Raw genomic sequence first — 26,070 nt, forward strand, 5'->3', positions numbered from 1 at the left:
TACTGCACGCTAACGGAGCTAACCGGACACTCAAGCAGATAACGAGAGCAATGACTTCCTTTCTGGGGGGTTTCAAAATAAAAGAGCGACGTCTATAGCAGCGGAAAACGTTTATTTTGTACATTATCTAACGTTAACACGAACCTAAACTAACTTTAGGTTAGTTGTAACGTTAGTTTAGGTTTGTGTTAACGTTAGATAATGTACAAAATAAACATTTTCCGCTGCTATAAACGTCGCACTTTTATTTTGAAAACCCCAGAAAGGAAGTCATTATATTTGCTTTACACATCCTGTTCTGAGTTAGCTCCGGTTAGCTCCGAGCGTCCAGTAGTTAGTAGTATATTATCAATACCAGCCATTGGATTACTGTTTTCTAAATTGGAGAGGCTTTTAATCGTCAAGGTAAGAGGATTTTAAGTCATGGTATCCATAAACTTCAATCGGTTCAGATCCTTTGAAGGAATGAGAATATCAACAAACCTGTAGGGAACGTCAGGGTACTGTCCTGCCTCACTTCCAGTGATGAAGCTAAGCTATGCTAACGGAGCGTCTGTTCCCTAAGCCTAATGCATGCACAGAGACAAAAAAGGTATGCATCTTCTGGTCTAACTCCAGGGAAGATGTTAAATAAGCTAATTTCCCAAAATGTTGGAGTTATCCTTTAAGTGTTAAATAAATCTACATTCTGACAGCCATCACTGATAGTGTTGGTCAGTAACATGGGTCTCCAAGTCCCTCCACTCTGCAGTAAACACAATTTTGTTTCTGGTATCCCGTTCTCACTTTATCCAATCAGGAGAAATAACCCTAGATATTTGTACTTATTTCAAGAAATCTTGCCACGCCATTATTTGCTTACTGCACTGGCAGATTATTTAACTTGTTAACCTGTTAAGCCTGTAGGTCTCCCAATTGGGGGACCCTGCTTTTCTTTATCATAAATCGATCAATAGAGACCGTATTAGATCCCCAATTATCATATCATGGGGTATCATTGGAAAGCCACACTCATTGGCTACAACCCTGTCCAAAATATTTCGGGATCGCCAAGTGATTGACGGAGCTAGAGCCCCCGGAGGTCAGGGGTGGTAATGTGTACTTTGGCGCACGCCTCACATATCGGCATGGAACTCGAGAACCGCTGAACGGATATTGTCATGTGAAAGGGCAATTGACAGGCAACAAATAGGGCTATAATTATATCTATATTGTATTAAAAAGAAATGCACACCCGAGCCGCCAGAGGTCAGCAGAGGTCAGCGTCCTCATGAGGGCCCACATGTGGGCCTTTGGATGTTAAGAGGTAATGTTTTTATTTAAAAAGAGCCAAGAGTAAAAACCATAACCCTATCAAAACAGCAGTCAAAGTGTATATTTTCATTTTTACCGATGTTTTGGAAGATTGATCAAAAATATGAATTTATCGAGGAAATGCTAATTATACATCTCAGGAAATGACTAAATCCAGATTTAACCCTGCCATTGGAAAGAGGAGCCTTTTCCCTATCCGTAGATGTATGATTTGGCCATAATAAGGTCAAGGTCAAATATGAATTTATAATTAAAATCGATTATCATTTATTACTGCATCTACAGAACCTTCCGTTTAATCATCTTCCCTTTATTATAATTTCCTTAGATTTCTTGTACACATGATCTCAAGAAGGTACTAAACTGAAGTTGTTAATGTTTGGTCATTATTAGCATGGTGTTATTCACTGTCAAAGATGCAAAGAAAAATCATAATTCATATTCTCCTTTTTTCATCACAATTTAAGCAAGCCTAGTAATAGACACAATATTTCGGACACTGAATACATTCCCTGAGGTCCATAGATGTCCCTAGATACCAAGAATATGCAAATGGACCTTGTAGAAGTGGAGCAATATTCCATTTACCTAGGTATATATTTTAGGCGAATTTTCAGAAAATATTCCACGGGTGGAACAGGTTAAGCACATATTCTCCTAAAACCTTCTTATTTTTGTCAGACTGTATTTCTTCAGTCTGGAGTTCTCTCTCCTGATTGGATAAAGTGGGAACGGGATACCAGAACATTTATTTATAGTCTATTGCAGAGCAGGAGGGACTGGGATACTGACCACACACACAAAAGATACTACTTACAGCACCTTTAATAAAACCACAGAAAACTACCCACTATAAAAAAGATTTTAAAAGAATAATAAATAAAACGTTTTTTTTACCCAATATTGTTATTTGGTAGTATCCTGGGCTGTCCACAGGTGGGCTGGACACGTCGTGCTCTGCTGTCCACTGAGCAGGGTGCAGGCTGCTACACAGCAGGAACCGCTTCTCGTCATCCAGCGTGTATCGCCGAGAGAGGCTTTCCGGGTGGAGGCCGCCTGGACGTAGATGTTGGGACACTTCACCTCTTTGCTCTGGCCAAACACTGCTTTCCCATGATAGTCTGTCATGGTCTGGAAGCAAACGCATCATTGTCAATTGATGTACGTATAAGATATTTGGGTAAACGGTCTACAAAACATTAGGAACTACCTCCCAGTATTATAATATAATATAATACTTTATTTGTATAGCAGCTTTCATACAGGGGATTGCAGTTCAAAGTGCTTTACATCAGTAAGAAATAAGACAAATTGTGTAAAACAAGCAGCAAAGCATAAAGTGGGATAAAATAATGCAGATATATGAATCAAATCATATCAGAACCTCACTTTCCAATAGGCTTCTGTAATCTGTTACAAAACATGATAACGGTTAGAGTATGCAACTAGCGGATAGAGGGGCATAGAGATAAAAGTTCAAATAAGTAAAATAATAGCAAGGGTAAAATGAGCAGACATAGAAAATCAGTTTTTCACATTAGGATCTAACATCCCAACAGGCCACATTGTTTATAGTTTGATTCAGTTTTTGTAGAATAGAAAATACATGAATGATGGAATGAGCACATAAAGTGCAGACATACTATAAAATCACAAAAATGTTTTTTTTACAGTGCAATAAAACATTTCTGGATTACTGTTTAACAGTTCAAAGTAGTCTTTACCTTCCGTTTGGTATCCACAGTTTAAAACCCGACAGTCTTTCCTCTTGTTTGATACCCACTTTGACCAGTATTGAGTTACATCCTTCTTTTACATAATATAATTGTCTTGAGGCTTGAAAGCCATTTAACTTGTCCCTAACCCCTTCATTCTCCTCGTCACAGTGGACAAGTGGATTTAGTCTGTGTAGTTAATAAGCTAATAATAATAGCTGTAACTGAGGGGTACAATTCCCTGACTGTATTACTAGATATGATACTTACTACCACTACCTTTGTACTTAATATTCGGCCACCCAGTACACGGCATAAATATATTATCATAAACACTCTCACGTAGATGAAACGGATCCAACACAAATGTACGAAGTCGAAGTATGCGTTTATTACTACACAGCAATGGTGTGTAGAGCAAGCACTTAATCACTTAATTACATTTATGAATTGAAATAGTATGCACTTTTATGGCAAAGAGTATTCGTCGGTATATCAATAGAGAATGTCCAATCTCTGATGGCGCAGGTGGTAAATATACGACCTGGAATAGTTAAGGAATAACAGCAATGATACTTTAATGATTATATACTACATCTACATCTACATCTACATTAATGACTCGTGGTGTACCAATGTCACAGTGGTTGACAAACATTGTTGCCCCGATGTGGAATTTTTGCTGCTAAAATGCAGACCATTTTACTTACCGAGAGAATTCTCTTCTGTTTACATCTGTGCTGTTTACATTCCTCCGGACGCCAATGCTAAGCTAGCGTTAGCCAGGCTACAGGACACTGTAAACAAATGCCTGGCGGCACATCCTGACAGTATCTTTATTGCGGCGGGGGATTTCAATCATGCCGACCTAAAGTCTGTACTTCACTCTTTCCACCGAAATGTGAAATGTGCCACCAGAGGGAGAAACACACTTGATCAGGTTTATACCAACATAGCCCATGCTTATAGAGCCACGGTGTACCCCCACCTAGTTCTATCAGATCATGTGTCGCTCCTCCTGCACCCTTGGTACACACCAAAAATCAGATCCAGCAGACCCGAAGCCAGGTCTGTCAGGATCTGGCCTGAGGACGCCATCCCTAAACTCCAGGACTGTTTCAGCATCACAGACTGGGACATTTTCGGTAGCCTGGGAGTGTTGACACGTAAGTCTCTGGACATTTTCTCTCTCTCAGTGCTCGATTACATCACTTTCTGTGTAGACATTGTTACAACTTGGAAGCAGATCCGTGTCTTTCCAAATGTCAAACCCTGGATGACACAGAACATAAAATCATTATTACGAGCTAGAAATGCAGCCATAGATCAGGTGACACCAACGCATACAGTGCAGCGAGATCAGACCTGAAAAAGGGAGTCAGATCTGCTAAGCTGTCATACAAAAACCGCATTGAAGCCCACTTCAACAGCGCCTCAAACCCCCGTCAGGTGTGGGAGGGTGTTAGGGCTATATCGGACTACAAGGGCAGATCATCCCCCCCCCGTCAACGGCAGGGCCCCCCTAGCGGAGGAGTTAAACATCTTTTATGCACGTTTTGACAGGGACAATAAGGACCCGGTGTCGCCCCCTCTCCCCTCTGACGGCTCCACCATAGTCCTGAGCACTCATGAGGTTAGACTCAGTCTACAAAACATCAACACAAGGAAGGCGGCGGGGCCTGATGGAGTCCTGGGACGGGTGCTCAAGGACTGTGCGGCTGAACTAGCCCCAGTTCTCACCACCATCTTCAACCTGTCTCTGGGCTCATCCTGGGTTCCCGCATGTCTTAAAGCAGCCACAATAGTCCCGGTTCCAAAGAAACCTAAAGTCACAGGCCTGAACGACTACAGACCTGTGGCACTCACCCCCATCGTCGCAAAATGCTTTGAGAGACTGGTCATGAAACATATAAAAGCCTCCATACCGCCATCATTAGACCACAACCAGTTTGCCTACCGGAAGAACAGGTCAACAGAGGATGCTATTGCCATTGTGTTGCACACTCTACTGGAACACCTAGAGCACAGGCACACATATGGTAGACTCCTTTTTGTTGACTTCAGTTCAGCTTTCAACACCATTCTACCCAACAAGCTCCACAGTAAACTGCACAAACTCGGACTGAACACCACACTATGCAACTGGATCTTGGACTTTCTCACAAATCGCACACAACATGTCAGGATTGGCAAGCACACATCCCCCACCCTGCCCATTAGCACCGGGGCCCCTCAGGGGTGTGTACTCAGCCCACTTCTCTACACACTTTTCACACACGACTGTTGTTCCTCCTCTCCATCTAACCTCATAGTAAAATTTGCAGACGACACAACAGTGCTTGGCCTCATTAGTGGGAACGATGAGACCTCATACAGGAGGGAGGTTGAGCAACTAGTGGAGTGGTGCGATGGTCATAACCTTGCTCTCAACCCCACGAAGACCAAGGAGATGATCATCGATTTCCGCAGGACTGGTGACCTCAGCCACTCTCCACTCCTCATTGGGAATGAGGAGGTGGAGAGGGTTTCAAAATTTAAGTTTCTGGGCGTGACAATGTCTGATGACCTGTCCTGGGGGGTCAGCATTGCCTCTGCTGTGGGCAAAGCACAGCAGCGCCTTTTCTATCTTAGGAAGCTTAAATGGGCTAAACTCCCACAGGGACTGATGGCCAACTTCTACCACTGCGCAGTAGAGAGTGTACTCACGTACGGACTACTGGTGTGGTTTACTGGCTGCACCAGGGCAGAGAAGGAGGCCCTCCACAGAGTGGTCAAGGCTGCGAGGAGGATCACTGGAGCTAGCCTCCCAGATATCTCCACAGTCTTTACCTCCCGCTGCCTACGGCGTATAAATAACATCTTACTAGACCAGTACCACCCAGCAAACCATCTCTTTCAACTGCTGCCCTCTGGTCGAAGGTACAGATCCATCCAGTCCGGAACCAGCAGACTGACCAACAGCCTCTACCCACGGGCTGTCAGGCTGCTCAACGACGAACATCAACTTGCCCCCCCCCGCATCCCACCCCCGGTGACATAACTCCCACTCCCACATTACAACAATAACTGTGAACCGGACTTGCATTGCTGCACTATACAATACTTCATCCTTTGCAAGTCAACGCCCCCCCCCCCCCCCCCCCCCCCCCCCTCCTTCCATCAACTCACTGGACTGAAATATTTATATTTATAAATGTATTTGCACAAGCACTAGATGCACTTGGGACAATGATGGTATGTTATATATTGGGACATTGGGACATTGATACTCTATTACTTTATTACTATATTACTATTATTATTGACATTATTATTTTGCACATGTTATATCTTATGTTGTATGCCAGTGGTGATGTTCCTAACAAATTTCGTTGTACCAACAATGACAAATAAAGATCTATTCTATTCTATTCTATTCTATTCTATTCTATTCTATTCTATACACTAGAGGGGGTTAATCCGGTCGCTTGTAAGCCGACAGGAGTAGGAGGGGGGGGGGGGGTAGAATCCGGCTGCCTCGTCCGGCCAAGGGTATCCCAGGTGAACCCACTGTAGTGCCGTTCAATGCGCCGGCGATCCTTGGACCACAGATGAAAGCAGGTGGACTCTTTGTGGGCCGGCTCTCTCCGGTCCACGGGGGAGAGACGTGAAGCGACCTCGTCTTGCAGAGCGTCTCCTCACCTTGCGTCCTCTCCAGGGGGGGGGGGGTTCCAACACACGGCAGTGTCGGGGGTCTTTATCCATGGAATAATCAAAGTATACAAAGCATAATCCGTGCCTGGGAAGGCGGGCTGTCGTCGGTAGAATAATCCGGTATACAGGTCCACTCGCTCGTCGGCTCTGGGGCTCCTCGGGTGCAGCTTCACATGGGGTCAACCACCCTGGGTAAGCAGCCAGTTCTCTGCCCGAAACGATGGGGTACTGACTACGGTAGTATTCTCACCGCACGAAGCACTATATATTAACAGACTATTATTAGCTTAATAGACTACGTCCAACTCGACGATATAGTGCCAAATATGACTATTCAAATATTAATATACACGATGTCTCAATACCGATGGTAGGCGAACTTGGCCTTACTCCCACACGTGGTGTCGCGGGGAGGCTTTACGTCTGTGACTCTATTGGAGGGTAAGAAACTGGACTGAAAAGAAAGTCCTACTTTAGTAGCGCAGTATATATACGCACTATGAACAAATAGTCCCATTAGTGGTGCGGTAGCCAGATTCCTACGCGGAACTAGGACTTGTTCGTACATGTGGAGCGGTACGTTTGAACTGGGTCTGAGGGGTATGGCAGCCTGGCACCAAGGTCTCGACCAATAGTAGAATGGAGACTATTATGGGATGTTCAGTAGGCTAGAATGGATATTCAATGCATATTGTACAAGGAATATACAAGGGATATCAGGGAATATTAGAGAATATACAAATACAATTAAATATATATATATAAATAAATATATATATTCGGTTTAATCTGGCCCTTCACAACAATAGCTTTTAACCTCTTAATAGCCAAGGGCAGTTTAATTAATGCAAAGAGCAGGTGTTCCTAAGTCTACTTCGTTATCAGATGACGCATACCAGGGTCATCCTGCGGTCCGGAGTCTTGATTTACATTTCCCTGATGACATTCTTCCTGCGGCTCCTCCGATACAAAATCACTCTCTTCTTCTTCTTCCTCCTCCTCCTCTCCGTCCTCTGTATCATCATGCCCAGTTGGCCTGTGTGTGAACAAGTATAGAGTTCACACAACAGTTTAATAGATTTATTGTCACCTCGCTAGTGCCGATATAAAAACAGAAAAGCAATCATAGTATATATATTTATAATTAAGTTTTAATTCAACCAGGCTGGTAAATAAAGGACAAGAGGGAGGACTAGCAGTATATCAATGTGAGGGTTCAACCCATTATGGGAAAAGGTTTACTGTATTTAAGAAAAAAAGAACCTCCAAAACCTTCTATCTATCATATATATATATAATATATAGGGAATACAGTTCCCCATCTGCACCTATGTTTACACTGTTTATTTTATCATATGTTTATATTCAGATTTAATTATATTGCCTATATCTATTGTTGTGGAAAATGTGTATATGGGGTGGACTAGTTTAATATAGGTCAACTAGCAGTGCTCAAAGACACTAGGGCGACAGTCCAGCTGATGTTCTTAAAACAACTTTAAGTATGGGACAGATAGGGACAGATAGACATTTCGAGTACATCACATCTTGTTCTTTTCTGCTTTAATCTTGTACATCACATCTTGTTCTCTCTTTCACACACACACATACTCTTTCACATTCACACACACACACTCATTCTCTCTTTCACACACACACATACTCTTTCACATTCACACACACACACACTCTTTCACACTCACACACACACACATCTCACTCACTCACACACACACACTCATTTTCTCTTTCACTAATCTTGACTCCAGACTCCAGCTTTATCTCTCTTCGATGTTAAATCTATGTGTCATCTTAATGTACGTCATGTCATATCTGATATAATATGTCACGTCATCATATCTGTCATGTTGGGGCAGGGCTGGGAAGGTATTATCTGGGGGGCACAGGGGTTGGTAGGTTAGAGTGTTTTTCTTCAGCTGTGGTGACCGTCTGCTGATCCATAGCTCTTCTGTTAAACCTTCTTTCCTTAAATAAATTGCTTGTTGAAACTGGAAATAACGTCTCCTGCTGTGTTAACGACTACTCAGCCACAACATTTGGTGACCCTTGACCTGTAGATCGCCCTGCCGGGCCCCTCACACGGCCAGCTCCTGACCTCTCCCGTAGAAATTCTGGCGGTGTCGACAAGATAACAAGGTGAGCATTTTTGCTTTTTATTAGAATGTCCGTTTGAAATTCTGCGGGAGGAAAAAGTTGAGCTGGCTGTGTGACAGGTCTGGACGGACGACTAAAAAACGAACACGAGTGGTGAGGTGTTGACACAAGGCGAATCCTCTTTTAACAGGCTATAAATGCGCATTTTGAAAGAAAGCTAATCAATCTTAATTGCATGTTTTCGACCTTTTGGTCAAACTTTCTCTGACTCTTTACAAACACTCTCGCCCATTCCCCACTTCCCTTCTTATATCTATATTGCTTATGGCAGATCAATCAGCACGGATTGTCTGTAAAACCTTCACTTGCATTGTGGCCCACTCCCCACTTCCCTTCTTATATCTATATTGTTGCTTATGGCAGATCAATCAGCACGGATTGTCTGTAAAACCTTCACTTGCATTGTGGCATTGTGGCCCATTCCCCACTTCCCTTCTTATATCTATATTGTTGCTTATGGCAGATCAATCAGCACGGATTGTCTGTAAAACCTTCACTTGCATTGTGGCATTGTGGCCCACTCCCCACTTCCCTTCTTATATCTATATTGCTTATGGCAGATCAATCAGCACGGATTGTCTGTAAAACCTTCACTTGCATTGTGGCATTGTGGCCCACTCCCCACTTCCCTTCTTATATCTATATTGCATAGGACAAGCCCTCTCACACAAGCATATACCAGTACACGCCACACACACACTTACACATAGGACAAGCTCGCCACACACACACTTACACATAGGACCCTCAAAACACACACACACACACACACCCTTGGACAAGCTTGCCACACACACACTTACACATAGGACAAGCTCGCCACACACACACTTACACATAGGACAAGACACACACACACACTTACACATAGGACCCTCAAAACACACACACACAAACCTACACACACACACACACACCCTTGCCACACACACACTTACACATAGGACCCTCAAAACACACACACACACACACCCTTGGACAAGCTTGCCACACACACACTTACACATAGGACAAGCTCGCCACACACACACTTACACATAGGACAAGACACACACACACTTACACATAGGACCCTCAAAACACACACACACAAACCTACACACACACACACACACACACACCCTTGCCACACACACACTTACACATAGGACCCTCAAAACACACACACACACACACACCCTTGGACAAGCTTGCCACACACACACTTACACATAGGACAAGCTCGCCACACACACACTTACACATAGGACAAGACACACACACACACTTACACATAGGACCCTCAAAACACACACACCCTTGGACAAGCTTGCCACACACACACTTACACATAGGACCCTCAAAACACACACACACAAACCTACACACACACACACACGCACACCCTTGACTAGAAAAACCAAGATGGGTTTTATCTACAGGGAATGAAAAACAAACGGGCCGGTGAAGGAAGGCAGTGTTCTAAGGGGTTAATTCCATTTTTGTTGGTCTGTAATATAAGGGTTGTTTTCCTCGCAAGAGGCGGGAACGCGGGACTGTGAGTCGGGAGAATCTACCTACGTTTTTCAGACCTACCGTCATTTGGCATTCAGTCTATTTTTGACCTGTTCAGTACTTGCATGTTAGTAGATCATCTATTGTCATGTGACCTGCAGACATCATTATGACCTGTTTGGCCGACGAGACTCTAAGAAACAGTTTGTTTTGTTATTAGGCCTTGAAAAAGGAGGGCAGCGTTTGTTTGTTTGAGAGTAGCTATATTTACCTTGTATAAATACTTTGAAGGACCCAGAAAGGACTAGACTGTTTTCTCCTTTCCTTTATATACTCGACCGGCCGGTTGTAACAATCTAGATTTCAAAGTGTACCCTGACTGTCTGTAAAACGTTAAATACATGGAAATAAACAAATTGGCTATCCCTCTTCCCCTCTGTTTGTCTAAAAGAAAAAACCTGGATTGACCGAAACGACAAAATCGAACTTGAAGACGACAAAGGTAATCTGTTCTTAAAAAGAACAGGGCTGGAAAAAAGCAAGCCCCTGCTTTAAGTCTGGGCGTTATGCCAAGAGCTCTCTCTCTCTCTCTCTCTCTCTCTCTCTCTCTCTCTCTCTCTCTCTCTCTCTCTCTCTCTCTCTCTCTCTCTCTCTCTCTCTCTCTCTCTCTCTCTCTCTCTCTCTCTCTCTCTCTCTCTCTCTCTCTCTCTGGGGTTTGCTCACCCCTGGTGGTGGAACACACACACATACACACAATAACCAGCAGTTAAACTTAAGACTCTAAATCAGTCGTGTATATTAAGTTGAGCGTATTACCTCTGTATTGTGTGACGGAAATGTATTTTCAAAAAATTTAATCTTTCATATAGAATGGAAAGTTTATTCATCTCACTAAAGTCTGAATAATAATCAGAATATTCACTTGGCCGTGACACACACTTACACACACATACTTTTTCTCTCTTTCACTCACACACACATTCTCTCTCCCACACACACACACATTCATTCTCTCTTTCACACACACACACACTCTTTCACATTCACACACACACACATACTCTTTCACACTCACACACACACACACATCTCTCTCACACACACACTCATTCTCTTTTTCACTCACACACACACACACTCATTCTCTCTTTCACACACACACACACACATACTCTTTCACATTCACACACAGACACATACTCTTTCACTCACACACACACTCATTACACACACACACACACAATAAACACACACACTAAACAACGCAATAAACACACAAAACATATACAAAGTTAGTAAACACGAACAACTACACACTTGGCATAACGGTTTGTTTTCACTAGTGCCTCACCTGTCCTAAATTCAATCAAGATGCATACAGCAGAAGACATACTGATAGACCGGAACCCGCTTCTAAAAAACCTAATTCTCAAGGTAGGTGTCCGTTGGCAGAGGCGCACAAAGGCCGGGGACACAAAATGGCCTTCCGGAGGTACTTTTGATCTCTGCCTATGCGAAGAGATGAATGTAATGATTCGTAACCACAAGGCAGGCGACAACAGCAAAAAGAGGTTGAGAAAGAGGACAGAAGAGTTGGGGGTAATGAAGCTCTACACCCAGAAGGGGAGAGCATACAGGCAGGAGGCTTTAGCGCTAAATCAGAGAGAGACGGATATAGGGAAACCAACATCCCCACCTTATGTCACGCAATTGCCGGTGGGCACTGTGACAATAAGAGGAGAATATGAGGAGGCGGAATTAGAGACCTCCGCTAGGTCAGAGACCCCCGCTAGATCAGAGACCTCCCTTAGGCGAGATACCCCCCCCAAACTGACCCCGCAGGATCTCTATCCGAAAGTCCTGGCGGCATATAACGAGACAGCACGTCGGAAGTTGTATGATGCAGAGGAAGAGGAGGTAGAGAACCTGGGCAGGCAGAGGGAGGGAGTCGGGAGGAAGAAAGAGGAAGAGGCCCGTCTAAATGTGGCCCAGCAGACATCAGAGAAACACGGAGCGTGTGGCCACAGTAAACTGTTGACTGAGGAGGAAGATGAGAATGACACGAAACCAGGACAGGAGAAAGGAAACATTACAGGAACCCTGACTTTCGCCCCTGCATTCCTGGGAAGTGTGACAAGCACAGGCCAGTTTCCCCTGCTAATAAAGGGGAACGATATCTTTCACATGCCATGGTCAGCTCTAGACATCGATGGCTTAATGGCAAGACTACCGGACCTTACAGAAGGAGCCTCCAGGTGGATCATGCAGTTTGAGGAAAATACGTCACCTTTTCTGCTAGCAGTGGGTGACGTCAAAGCCCTGTTGACGCGTTTGCTAGGAGTTGGTGCCTGCCGGGACATCATGGGTGATACATCGATGCGAGTGGCATGCGACACGCAGGCCCATGATGGAGACATATTCAACGCGCATAGAGCGGCGTTGTGGTACAAACTCAGGAATCAATATCTATCACGTATCAATCCGGCAAAACTGGCAGGCAACCCCATAATGGAGACGGAAGGGCCTGGCGCCTATGTGAACAAAGTACTGAAGGAGTGGAGAGGTGAGCTAGGACACAACCCAGAAATTGACCCGTTGCAGAGAGCGATGTTTAGAGAAAGTGTGATGAGAGGGCTTCCAGAGGTGGTTAAGAATAGACTGGAAGACGTGGTGGGGTTAATGGACATGACTTATCCTTTGTTCTGTGCACATGTGACACATAGTGTGGAGAAGCAAAGGGCTCAGGAGCAGAAAGTCAGGGATCAGGATAGAAATGACGCAAGGAAGTTAACTCAGCAACAACTGCAGCCCCAAAGGAGGCTGCAGGCAGTAATGGTGTCATCTGCTACCTCTCCACCCATGCAGGACCAGGGACCCCCGCCTGCACCTCAGGTAGTGAGAAGCTATGGCTATAGTTCACAGAACCAGGCGCCCAGGCGGCAGGCAGGGAATGGGCAATCAGGCCCACGGATTACACAGGGACCGGGGAACGAACAACAGTTTTCCCGTTTCCACTGTTGGAACTGCGGCATGCAGGGACACAGGGAAATGAGATGTGGGCAACCGTACCGTCCCGGCTCGGAGTATGGAAGACCCGTGCGCCAGGGGGAGTCACAAGGGCCCTACAACCAGGGGGAGACAAGAGGGCCCCGAAACCAGGGGGGTAATTACTAGGGGTGCCCAGAGAATGCGACGGGGGGAAATCAAATGATTGTGGTTTCCAAGGGAGCTGACCAAGAACCTATTCTGCAGGTCCTAGTGGAGGGCAAATTAACAGAGATGATGGCAGACACTGGAGCAGGTTTTTCATGCATAAAGCAAAAATACACCGCTCACTTACCCCAGTCTGGACAGTATGTTTGGACGGTCGGATTCTCGGGAAAAACACAACTAATACCCACGTCAGATCCAATCTCTATGACGTTTAACAACAAGACCATAACAATACCTGTATTAATTTCGGACAGCACCCCGCGCAATCTCTTGGGACGAGATGCAATGTGTAAACTAGGCTGTAAAATCCTATGTACGCCTGAGGGGATTCAAATTGAACAAGACGTGTACCAAATGATGTTACAAGGGACAGGGGAGAAAGAGGCCACTGTGTTCTGGCTGGGCAACATAGATGCAGAGCTGCAAAGGGTCTGTGACCCCTGGGAGCCATTTCTGACGGATAGTGACCTAATTAGGAACAAGGCATGGTTGCAGGGACAGCCCGAGCAGGTGCAGATTAACTCATCTACGGTAATTGTAGGGAGACAGGGCGCGGCGTTGAGGGTTAACACAAGTAAGTATCTACGGGAACAACATAGACTAAGAGACGCCGCCCCACACATCACTCTGAGAATAAATCCTGGTTACGAATCCGAACATCTAGGTTCAATGATACAGGAATCCGAGACTCAAAGGTGGGTCTCCACGGAATCTCCGCTAATTTGGAACAGCGCAGATGGGAGTTTCATAAAAATAATGATTTCCTTTTCGGTTTTGGCAAAACCGCAAGTAATCAGATTACCAGGAGACCCTTGCGTTATTCCGGAGGCGGACGCTTTGCTGGAACAGGACATGTTGGCGCGCACCCCAGAACAGTTGTGGTCAAAACACGACACAGATGTGGGTCTAATATTGTCGGCATAGCCAGTGAAGGTCAGGTTAAAGAAGGGTTGTAGACCACCCTTTATCAGACAATATACAATGAAGCCAGAGTCGGAGGAAGCTATATCACATCAGATTGAGGGACTGTTAAAGGCAGGAGTGCTCGTCCCTTTCGAATCCAGATGTAATACACCTATCCACCCAGTGCTAAAGGCGGACAGGGCTAGGTACAGACTGGTACACGATTTGAGGGCGGTGAGCGACGTGGTGTCTGGACCAGAGGCGGAAGTCGCTAATCCACACACACTCCTGACAAACATCCCAAGTAGCTCGCAGTACTATACGGTCATTGATCTCACGCAGGCATTCTTCAGTGTTCCATTGGAAAAAGAGTCTCAGTATCTGTTTGCTTTTACCCACAGGGGGAAACAATACTCTTACACCCGGCTGCCACAAGGGTTCGCGCACTCGCCACATTATTTCTCGAAGGCGCTCAAGGAAGACCTGCAAGGAGTGTGCGACACACTACTCAGCACGGTCTTACTGTATGCAGATGACATTCTAATCTGCTCGGATACACGTCAGCAGTGCCATGAGGACTCCATCAAAGTTTTGAGAGGATTGGCCATGGGAGGCCACAAGGCATCCCGTTCAAAACTGCAGTACTGCCAGCCAAAAGTTGAGTACTTGTCTCGCGTCATTCAAAAGGGCATAAAAAACATCTCACCCACGCAGCTCGAAGCTGTATCCAAGGCACCTAGGCCGTTGACGGTCCGACAAATGATGACGTTTTTAGGGATGACTGGGTACAGCTCTGAGTGGGTGGAGGACTATACGATAGCGACAGCGCCGTTGAGGATGATGATAAAAGAGGCGGGTACAGACAAGCTTCGCGCTCCCTTGACATGGACCGAGGAGGGGGAGGACACGTTCATAAACATTAAGCGTCTGTTGTTACAGGCCCCTGCCCTGGCGCTGCCGGATTATGAGAAGTGTTTCCACCTATTCGTCTCACATAGAGCGCAGCATGCGACAGCTGTCCTGACTCAAACACAGGGGGGGAGTGGGAAAAAACAACCGATAGCATATTACTCTAGAGCTCTTTCGCCGGTAGAGCAGGGTCTGCCACCTTGCTATCAGGCCTTGGCCGCAGCACATTTGATGTATGAGAAAGCAACGGCCGTGACAATGGGATATGACATTTGCATTTGGACACATCACAAATTGGCAAACTTGATTGAAAGAGGCAAATTTGTTCTGACCAGCCAACGGCAACAGGCTTACATGAGGCTCCTGCAGTACTCGGACGTTACGATAAAAACATGCCACGGCAGTAACCCGGCGGATCTGGTACCACTCCCGAGCGAGGGTCAACCGCATGAGTGCGAGGTGGAGGTACAGGCTTTCGTGAAACTCCGTCCTGATTTGGGAGTCGACCCGCTCGCGATAGCAGAACTCACTTTTTGTGGATGGGTCCTGCTATCGGGAGGGGGAAAATGTAAGGTCAGGATACGCCGTCGTACAGTGCAAACCTACCGGAGAAACACTAACAAGAAAGGCCGGACAATGCATGCAACCATGTTCGGCCCAGCTTGCAGAACTAATAGCACTAACAGAAGCATGCATAATAGCTAAAGATCGCACGGTTAACATCTTTACAGACTCTGCTTATGCGCATGGCGTATGCCACCTATTCGCGGCCATTTGGAAGGCAAGAGGCTTTAAGAAATCGGCTCACCGATCCTTCACCACAAGCAGGTTGTGGCGCTTATTCAGGCTGTAAAGTTGCCCAAAAGCATTGCTATCGTAAAGTGCCAGGCACACAGAAAAGACCTGTCCTTTGTGACGACGGGAAACAACGCGGCGGACGAGGCCGCAAAGGCGGCGGCTGCGGTGCCGTCCACGGCTGTTCTGATGTTTGCGGCCGAACTGACGACTGAGGTAACTGACGATAATTTGAGTGATCTTCAGGACTCAGCCACGCAGGCCGAGAAACAGTCGTGGACGGAGAGGGGGGCTGTAAGGGGGGCAGATGGTCTGTGGAGGAGTCATAACGGTTTGATAGTCACCTCCATCGATCTTCTGTCCTTGGTGATACCTGAGGCTCATGGTGTTGATCACTGTGCAAGAGCAGAGACCCTGAGATGAATCACGAAAATGGGATTTTGGTCCCCAAAGCTCCAGGCACAAATTGACGTTACACTAGCCAGGTGTTTAACATGCTTACAGGGCAATGTGCGCAAAGGAGTACCGACAGTGGCGGCTTACACACCCCTCCCTGAGGGACCATTCAGACACCTGATTATGGACTACACGGATATGATAACGCCAGTGCAGGGCAAACGATACCTCCTGGTAGTAGAGGACTGCTTTAGTCGCTGGATTGAGGCCATTCCATCTAAACACAAGAACGCGGACACAGTGATCAAGTTCCTGTGTCGCGAGGTCGTTCCGAGATTTGGAATTCCCACGATATTACAAAGCGATAATGGCCGCGAGTTCATCGACAAGGTGGTTAAAGGGCTGATGCAGAAATTAGGTATAAGACAGCGCCTTTCCTGTGTCTATAGTCCCGGGTCGCAGGGAAAGGTGGAAAGGGCCAATCTGGTCATTAAAAACAAACTGTTGAAAATCTGTATGCAAACTAAGCTTAACTGGATTGATGCTTTGCCGCTTGCTCTGATGGCTATTAGAAGCAGCGTAAACCGCCAAACACAGCTAACACCGCATGAAATGCTTACAGGCCGCAGCATGCCAGCACCGCCATTTAGACACCTGGCTAGGGGCCCGGCATTAGATATTTTTGAGCAAGATCTGAAAAAATATCTTCAGCAAGTGACTAAAATACATGAAGCTGTGTTTCGACAGGAGCAGAGAAAGGAGAAAAGGGGGGTGAAGGAGGCGGAGAAGGAAGCCACCAAACCGAGGCTGATCCCTGGGGACTTGGTCTTCGTAAAGGTCCACAAGAGAAAGTGGTCATCACCCCGGAGAGAGGGCCCGTACGAAGTGATCCGATCAACTGGGACGGCAGTCCAAGTCAAAGGATCAGCGACCTGGTTCCACTTCAATCACTGCATAAAGGCCAGCGGCGACCTCTTGGGGGATACAATCGATCGCAATTATGCAGAACCCGACATGGAGGGCCCGAGACGGCAACTGGAAGGTGCAGTGCCTGCTGATGCTCCCGCAGATGTTGGCAGCAGTGTGCGGACGGTCGGCCGGGGGCAACGACGTCATTGAGAACCGTCACGGTCGACCCGTCCTTGAGGATGACGGGTTTGAGTGGGTAAGAGTCCCACGGGGTCCCGCTCAGGCTCAAGTACCGGCAGGCTTTCATGACCAGGCTCAGAATCAGGCGCCCCCTCTGCCCCCCATCGAGGAAGGGGGGGAGAAGATAAGACTACAACCAAAAGGGGTGTTTCCCGGAGGACCGCAAGGGCATGTTTTTGATTTTGACCATTCCCCCGTTACAGGCGGGGATACTTATCACTATACTAACGAGGATCGGGTTGTGAAATGTGCGGTGTCAATGTTGGTGTCAGCAATACGCCCTCAGCAGTATCACAATATGTGTATAATCATCATCCATTGGAGTGCAGAGCGTAACACAATGAGATTGAGTTTAGAGGTGGGACGGTGGACGGCGACGCTAAAAGAGGCAACGAAGTTCTGCTCGCTACCATCTGCCTCTAAATACTACTTAAGATCCGTTTCATGTTGGGCCGCTGAATGCACGGTGCGCATAGACCGTCCTGAGAGGCATATAGTGCGTGCATATGCCAACGCTACATTGACGGAGGTAGACGTGGACGGGAGAGCTGACGTCTCCATTTGCGCAATACAGTTGAATAAATGGGCGGTCCCAGTTTCAGCGGAGTGGCGGAGGCCTGATCCTCCAGTTGGCATGGTACAGGACCCCCTAGTGGTGGGGAAAGAGCTCTGTGCGATAGCAGTATGGCTCCTGGCCAAGAATGTATACACCGGGGCGTTGTTGACATGGACAGTGGGGGTGAAGATAGTTGCAACTGAGGGAATGACGACATGGGAGGTTACGCCAGAAGACAGTCAGGACTTTATGGCCAGGGCCAAGGCGACGAGGGGCCCTTGCATGCTGCGGAGCGGGGATTACCCAGTTGTGAGTTTCGGTTTGGCATGCAGGAGAGGTGTATGTTCCCCTATGCGCGACGAGGGCGCGTGGATGTCAACGTATGGCGCCTCGGGCTATGGTCTAGTATCTTCCGAGTTGAGACAGGAAGAAAGGGGGGTATGGAGGAAGGTTAACGATCATCAGGAGCAGAGGCTGTATCACATACCGTCAGCATATGTACCATACGTCGCTCAGGATGCAGGACGGTCCTACAGCTTAGAGGATTGTGTTCTCGCAGCCATAGTGAGTGCGCTCCCGCCCCAGCCAACTAGCAACATTTGTACTTTCCAGGCATCGCTATTCTTCGACGTAGAAGGAGGGGAGGGTATGCTCCATCTGCGTTCCACCAACGGGGAGTAGGGTATACATGCGACTATTCAGGTGCCCGAATGTCAGCCTCCTGGGGGGCGAAGCGAGGTTGGGTTTGTCCTGCCCGTGGGTTGTTTTGATGATTCCTGTGCGATAGATAGACCCATCCGAGTGTGGATGCCAAAGTTCAAGGCACTGACGTATTGGCCCAATGGTATGCCCTTGGCTAGAGGAAGGTTTGATGAGAAAGGGTGTAACATGTTCTACGACGCAACTGCGGTGGGGGTAGAAAGGAGGGTTGAGCCTGTCCCGAACCAAGCACAGGGGACAGGGGTGAGGGGAAAAAGGGAGGTCAAGGACACTGAGTCGGAAGAGGTGGGGGTACAGGATATGTTCCAGATGACAGCCGGAACGTTGAGGGACTCAGTGGGCTCACTCTGGGCCAGGTTGAGGGGTTTGCTTCCTCCCGGGGAACAAGATGGGGGCGACTATGACTATGACGAGGAAGACCCGGAGGCTGACCCTATGTATAGGGCGGCTTTAGGGAATGAGTGGTTTAAGTGGGTCCAGTACACGAGCGCGCAGAATCAGATAGAGGATTGTTATGTCTGCTCCAAGGCACGTCCGGATAGGCTGCTGGTGAAGGGCACGAAGTTCAGTTGGGCTCAGTGTGACAGGGATTAGGGAGGGGATTAGGCACCCCGAACCTCTAGTCCCTAACAGGCGGCAGTGGGCTCGCAAGAGTCTGGGCGCACGTTAAACACACACTATAGTGCTGGGGAGTTACTGAAGGCCCTCGTGCGTAACGAGGTATGCATTAACATACCACTGTGGAACCGTCTAGTCGGCCCAGGAAACGTCGCACGTAAGTTGGTGTGGGCACTGGGTGGTACGTGGACGACAGTCCACACCTAGGAGCAGGGCGGTGCACCGGAAGGGGCACAGCTCCTGCCGTGAACAGGCAAGGCTGGCGAAAACGGTCAATATTTCCATGCCCGGAGCAAGCGGGGTGGGGACAAGACCGTCGGTTTCTAAACTGAGTGGCTGATAGGTACTACGGACAGTCAGCCGCTTGGGGTCCTGACTTGATGACGGACTATGAGGTCGCTATCGACTGGGTCGCCAGCCGGTTGGGAGAGCGTTATGACCCTGTTTATAGTCACAGAAACGCGGGATGTGGGACCGTGAGTGACTGGACAACAGTGGCATAAATGCACCTGGCTTAATGTACAGTCAGGCCACAGTAGCCTTACTAGCCGATACAGGGTTAGTAGGCGAGTTGTGCTTCTGTGATCAGTGTTTTTGAAAAGAAAATGCTGGGAAGCAGATGGATGAGAGGTGTCAATTCAGAGGAATCTGGATTGTCTCTCCTAAGATTGGAAAGGGACCCAGCCTTAAACTGCACCTGAAGGTAAAATAAGGGGACTGCTTCCGTTCATGAGAGGAGACCTTACCGCCGGAAGTGGAGACCTGCATCTCTGTTGGGGGAGAGGGGCCGACGTCGGACAAGGCAGTCCTAAGAAAGGAGCTGGTTGTTGCGTCGTAGCGGACTGCCTAAACCTTACGGGGAGAGGTGCATCTAAGTAGGGGAAGGAGTGCATCCGAACGGGAGGAGGGTACTCTTAACTGGAAGGAGGTTAAAAGGGTCAAAGCGGCAGAGGCATGGGAGGGGCCCCATAATAGTCGCCCTTGGTGCGAGGCAGAGTGTTTGGGGTTTCTCGGCTCTAGTCGTTTTAAGGCGGCAGGAAACCTCACGGATTTCAAGGATGTCACTATGCGGGAACGTTGTAGGAAATTGGATGTACGTGTGCAGGGGGTAGCGACGGGGTTGCCAATACCCAGAGGTGTCAAACTATGGCTGACCAAGGATTTTGAGTGCTTGCAAAAGGAGGGGACCCGGGACGTAGGGGAGGTGGCAGAGGGGCGGTGCACTACTATTTGGAGCATCGCGACTAACTGCACGAAAGAAGGAAAGTGTGGACACGGGGTCGTGTTGAAGGGAGTGGATACCAACCCACGGCCTGTAGCTTGCCCTTTTCATGTCCAGGATATAGCACTGGCGGACCAATACTGGCTCTGCGGCGGTAGGAGGTTGAGGAATACACTTCCTTTAGATTGGTCAGGTAGATGTGCTCGGGTTCAGGCGATCATGCCAATGGTGGTCCTACCATTATCAGTGACGGAAGGACCTTCTGAGTCTCCTATCTCTCGAACAAAGCGTAGCTACAAGGAAGACCCAAGGGTGTATTTGGACAGCATAGGACAGCCAAGGGGCATTCCAGCCGAGTTCATGGCTAAGAATGAGATTGCGGCAGGGTTTGAGTCTATTCTGCCATGGATATCGGTCAATAAGAACACAGGGTGGATCAACTATTTGTTTTACAATCAGCAGCGGTATCTCAACTACACCGAGGAGGCGTTGGATGCAATGGGGGACCAGATGCACGCGACCAGTACGGTGGCGTGGCAGAATAGACAGGCTCTGAACTGGTTAATGGCAGAGAAGGGTGGAGTCTGTTCCATGTTTGGACAGTACTGCTGCACATTCATTCCAACGAATGTGGGGCCAGGGGGAAAGTTCTCCGAGGCCATGGCTAAGCTGAAGGATTTGAGGGAGGAGTTGAGGGGGAATTCTGGCCGGAATGAAGAATGGTGGGGGAGTGGGGTGTTTGAAGGATTGGGACAGTGGGGAAGCATAATGATGCAGACGGGGATATCCATTGGGGTGGCAGGGTTGATATTGGTTCTCCTTTTCTGTTGTGGTATGCCTCTCTTGGGTAGGCTGGTAACTTCACACGTAACAAGCCGAATGCTGATGGTGGGGCAGAAAGAGATTGAGCCACCAATCGGGCCATGCCCTCAGCTCTATGCTGCCTTAAAGGGAGACGAGGGGATAGAGGATTAGGGGTATGGTGAGGAAGGGACATTTTCTTTTTGTTTGGTTCAGTTTTGTTTGTTTTATTCCTTTGACTAGGCGTATGGTGAGGAAGGGACATTTTCTTTTTGTTTGGTTCAGTTTTGTTTGTTTTATTCCTTTGACTAGGCGTATGGTGAGGAAGGGACATTTTCTTTTTGTTTGGTTCAAGTTTTGTTTGTTTTATTCCTTTGACTAGGCGTATGGTGAGGAAGGGACATTTTCTTTTTGTTTGGTTCAGTTTTGTTTGTTTTATTCCTTTTACTTCAAAGGAAAAAAAAAAAAAAAAAGGAAAAAAGGAAAGAGAAAACAACATGTAAGGTTTTTTTGAAGACATTTTGTATTGGTTCTTTCCTTTAAGAGTGACAGGGGATGGTCTGAGTGGATGGTTTATTTTTTATTATTTTGGTTTATTTTGCTCATGGTCCTGGTCAAACCGGAATGGGAAGGGGCATCGGTATGGAATGGTACGGAGTGTCGGTTCTGAGCCTGAGGAAGCATTGAGAAGAAGTGTTCTGGGGATCGGTTCTGGGGACTGAAGGGACAAAGGGGGGGGCTGACGCAGTGGGCAAGATGGGCACCTCCCGTCCTGGCATGTCGTGACATGTTTGTACAGGACTGGAGGTGTGAAGATGGGGGGGGACACGTTGTGAGGTCGGGATCAACGCCTCCCGTCCCGGCATGGGGACATGTTTCTACGGGGACTGGAGGTGTGGCGTGGTGGTTGCTGTATTGGCAAAATGTGACTTTTGGCAATACGGTGAAGAGACTATGGCGTGGGCATGGAAGGGGGGCTGAGCGATGGACACTAGGACTCAATGTTATGGAAGAGACAGTAATTTTTTTTTGGGGAGGGATGTTCTATGTTTAGTTCTGACGGTCAACTTCTCCTTTCCCTGATGAGAGTCGCGGTTTCCGGCCGGAACTGTGGCTCATTTGGTAAGCGGTGGAGGTTGGGGGGATTTGTCTGTCAGGTTAGGATTATAAATTGGGGTATTTTTTTGATGTTTTATTATTACTCGGTTGAGCGGTTTTGTGTTTATTGTGAGAACGGTAGTCAGCCTTTGTTGGTCCGTTAGGGGTCCAGTGAATGAAGTAAGGTTTCTTGTTTAGTTAGACATTTAAAATGTATTATATGGCTAGGTTTCTTGTTTAGGCATTTAAACTTTTATTATATAAATATGGTTTCTCGTTTAGTCTCATTTTCTTGGTTATATGATTTGGGTGGGACTAGGGATAGCCCCAAATGGGGGAATGTTGTGGAAAATGTGTATATGGGGTGGACTAGTTTAATATAGGTCAACTAGCAGTGCTCAAAGACACTAGGGCGACAGTCAGGCTGATGTTCTTAAAACAACTTTAAGTATGGGACAGATAGGGACAGATAGACATTTCGAGTACATCACATCTTGTTCTTTTCTGCTTTAATCTTGTACATCACATCTTGTTCTCTCTTTCACACACACACACACTCTTTCACATTCACACACACACACTCATTCTCTCTTTCACACACACACACTCTTTCACATTCACACACACACACATACTCTTTCACACTCACACACACATCTCACTCACTCACACACACACACTCATTTTCTCTTTCACTAATCTTGACTCCAGACTCCAGCTTTATCTCTCTTCGATGTTAAATCTATGTGTCATCTTAATGTACGTCATGTCATATCTGATATAATATGTCACGTCATCATATCTGTCATGTTGGGGCAGGGCTGGGAAGGTATTATCTGGGGGGCACGGGGGTTGGGAGGTTAGAGTGTTTTTCTTCAGCTGTGGTGACCGTCTGCTGATCCATAGCTCTTCTGTTAAACCTTCTTTCCTTAAATAAATTGCTTGTTGAAACTGGAAATAACGTCTCCTGCTGTGTTAACGACTACTCAGCCACAACACTATGTATTTCTTGTTTCTTCTATTACCCTGCTGCCCATACCTGTACCTCCCCTCCCCCCTCCCCCATGCTGCTACGACATCTGAATTTCTCCAAGGGGATCAATAAAGGAATATCTTATCTTATATATACACACACACACACACCTAAAAAAAAAAAAAAAAAAAAAACATAGCATATAAAATGTTCAAAGATTAATTTTAGTTTGCCGTGTTTGTAAAAGGGTGTGTAATGAGAAAGAGAACTGTATCTAAATCATTGTGTGCCTTCTGGCAGTTGGCCAATGAAACCAGGGCCTAGAGGAGGTATCACACACACTCAAGTGTTGCCATGTCAATAAAGGAGAAACAGAAGAGACCCACCTAGCGTCTACTCTACATCATGATTGTACTTGAAAACCTGATTGTATTTGGGGTGCTGGGTGCAATCGCCTATGGGAAAGGTCTGGAATTCCAAACTGTTGCCATGCAATGGTGATTTCATGTTAGCATCAAACAGTACAGATGGAAACTAAACTAAATAGGATGTTGGATGCTACCACCGTTATATAGTTTCCCCAAATTACCCGTTTCCATCATGTACCATCTCAATGGAAAATTAAGAAAATGCAAACTGCAATAATACAACTGGAAGGCTTGAACGCATAGGTCAACTTAAAAAAAGAAGGGCGGCTAGGTGGTGCAGTGGGCAAGGCGCTCACCACCAATGCAGGAGACGCTGGGTTCGAGCCCAGCTCTCCGCATTGCATTCAGCTTTGCTGGTTGTTCATACTAATACATTTGGCAGTATTAGGGGGTGGGAAGCTGATGGGTGGGGATCGGACGTTGTGGACAGCGACTCCTACAGGTCGGTTGGTCAGGAATCAGGAAGCGACGAGGGCGGCGTTCCTCCAAAGCGCAGACCCCCGACGCTGAAAGATTGCGCTGTGCAGGTGAAAAGATGCGACGGCTGCTACCTCGAGTACCGGAGGGGACTCGTGCAATGTATGGCTTCGTCCACATTACAGCCGGCTTGTGGGAGGCATGGCCAAACAGCGTTCGAGACAGGGAGGGTAGAATTGGACGATACGAAATTGGGATGGGAGAAAAATAAAAAATGGGAGAAAACGTAGATAAAAAAAAAATGCTTTATTTTTTCATTACCGTATTATTATTATTATCATAATTATTTTTTCAATATATTTAAATACCTTTATCTAATAACTTTTTGGGGATGATCTGACAAATCTTTGATTTAAGTTTCAAAAGAGGAAGAAGATAGACCAACACAAAATCAACCAATATAAAGCCAGGCCATTAGTTTTGCACAGCCACAATATGCAACGGACAAAATAAATATATTACCCTTCAACACGTCTCTTGGCACCAGTGATGTAGGATTTATTGACCAATCTGAAAAACATTTTAAATCAACATTCAAGTCACAGATTCATGACATTTTAATTAGTAAGAAAGGTAGAAAATGTATATCTCAGAGGTTGCACCGCTCATCTACAGTTTACATTTACATTTAGTCATTTAGCTGACGCTTTTATCCAAAGCGACTTACAAGTTCTGTACGACAAGTCATCAGGAAGGAAGGGCACAACTCTTTCAGCTGAGTAACAATGTTCATCAAACAGTGCTGAAACTTGGGTGCTGCTGTGTTGAGTGCATAGTAGTAGAGACATATTATAGTAGGTAGTAATATAGGCAAGGAAGATGAATTAGTGGAAGAGTGCATGATAGTAGAAGACAGTAAGAAGGTTAGCGTTTTTTTATTTTTTTATTTATGTCAATCTTTCATTTCAGATATTGATTAAAGAAGTGTGTTTTTAGTCGACGGCGAAAGCTTGGTCGGGTTTCGGCTGTCCTAACTGGGGTGGGAAGTTCGTTCCACCATTGTGGAGCAAGGAGAATAGGCAGCTTCTCTTTGATGAGCCTCCCGGAACTCAGATAGGAGTGGGTCTGAGGCGGCCAGAAGATGTCGAGCGGAGGGGTCTTGAGGGTAGTTAGAGACCATTGACCGGAGGTACAGTAGGCGGGAGCCGTTCCCTTCGCTGTGCGATATGCCAGGTCGAGGACCTTGAAGCGGATTCGTGTGGCGATGGGGAGCCAGTGCAGGTCCCTAAGAAGTGGGGTAATATGGGCTGACTTCGGTAGGTTGGAGATCAGGCGGGCCGCTGCGTTCTGTGTGAATTGAAGTGGCTCGGTTGCAGTGGTCGGTAGACCAGCTAGCAGTGCATTGCAGTAGTCGAGGCGAGACATGACTGTACATTCTCCACCGTGATGGAAAGGTCGGTCAGCAGATTCGGCCGGCAGTT

The 26,070-nt window shown here is 46.8% G+C and overlaps 1 protein-coding gene across 1 annotated transcript in view; it reads right to left on the minus strand.

Annotated features, from left to right (window-relative positions):
• Positions 1–26,070, minus strand: part of LOC311233482 (RPA-related protein RADX-like) — a gene marked incomplete at both ends in the record, with an annotated part of 80,624 nt that overhangs the window by 9,900 nt on the left and 44,654 nt on the right. Inside the window, 2 exon segments of the mRNA XM_084320450.1 lie at positions 2,212–2,370; positions 7,619–7,758. Coding sequence (XP_084176576.1) covers positions 2,212–2,370; positions 7,619–7,758 — 299 coding nt within the window.

Source organism: Notolepis coatsorum, assembly GCF_963971535.1.
Source record: "Notolepis coatsorum genome assembly, chromosome: 8".
NCBI lineage: Eukaryota > Metazoa > Chordata > Actinopteri > Aulopiformes > Paralepididae > Notolepis > Notolepis coatsorum.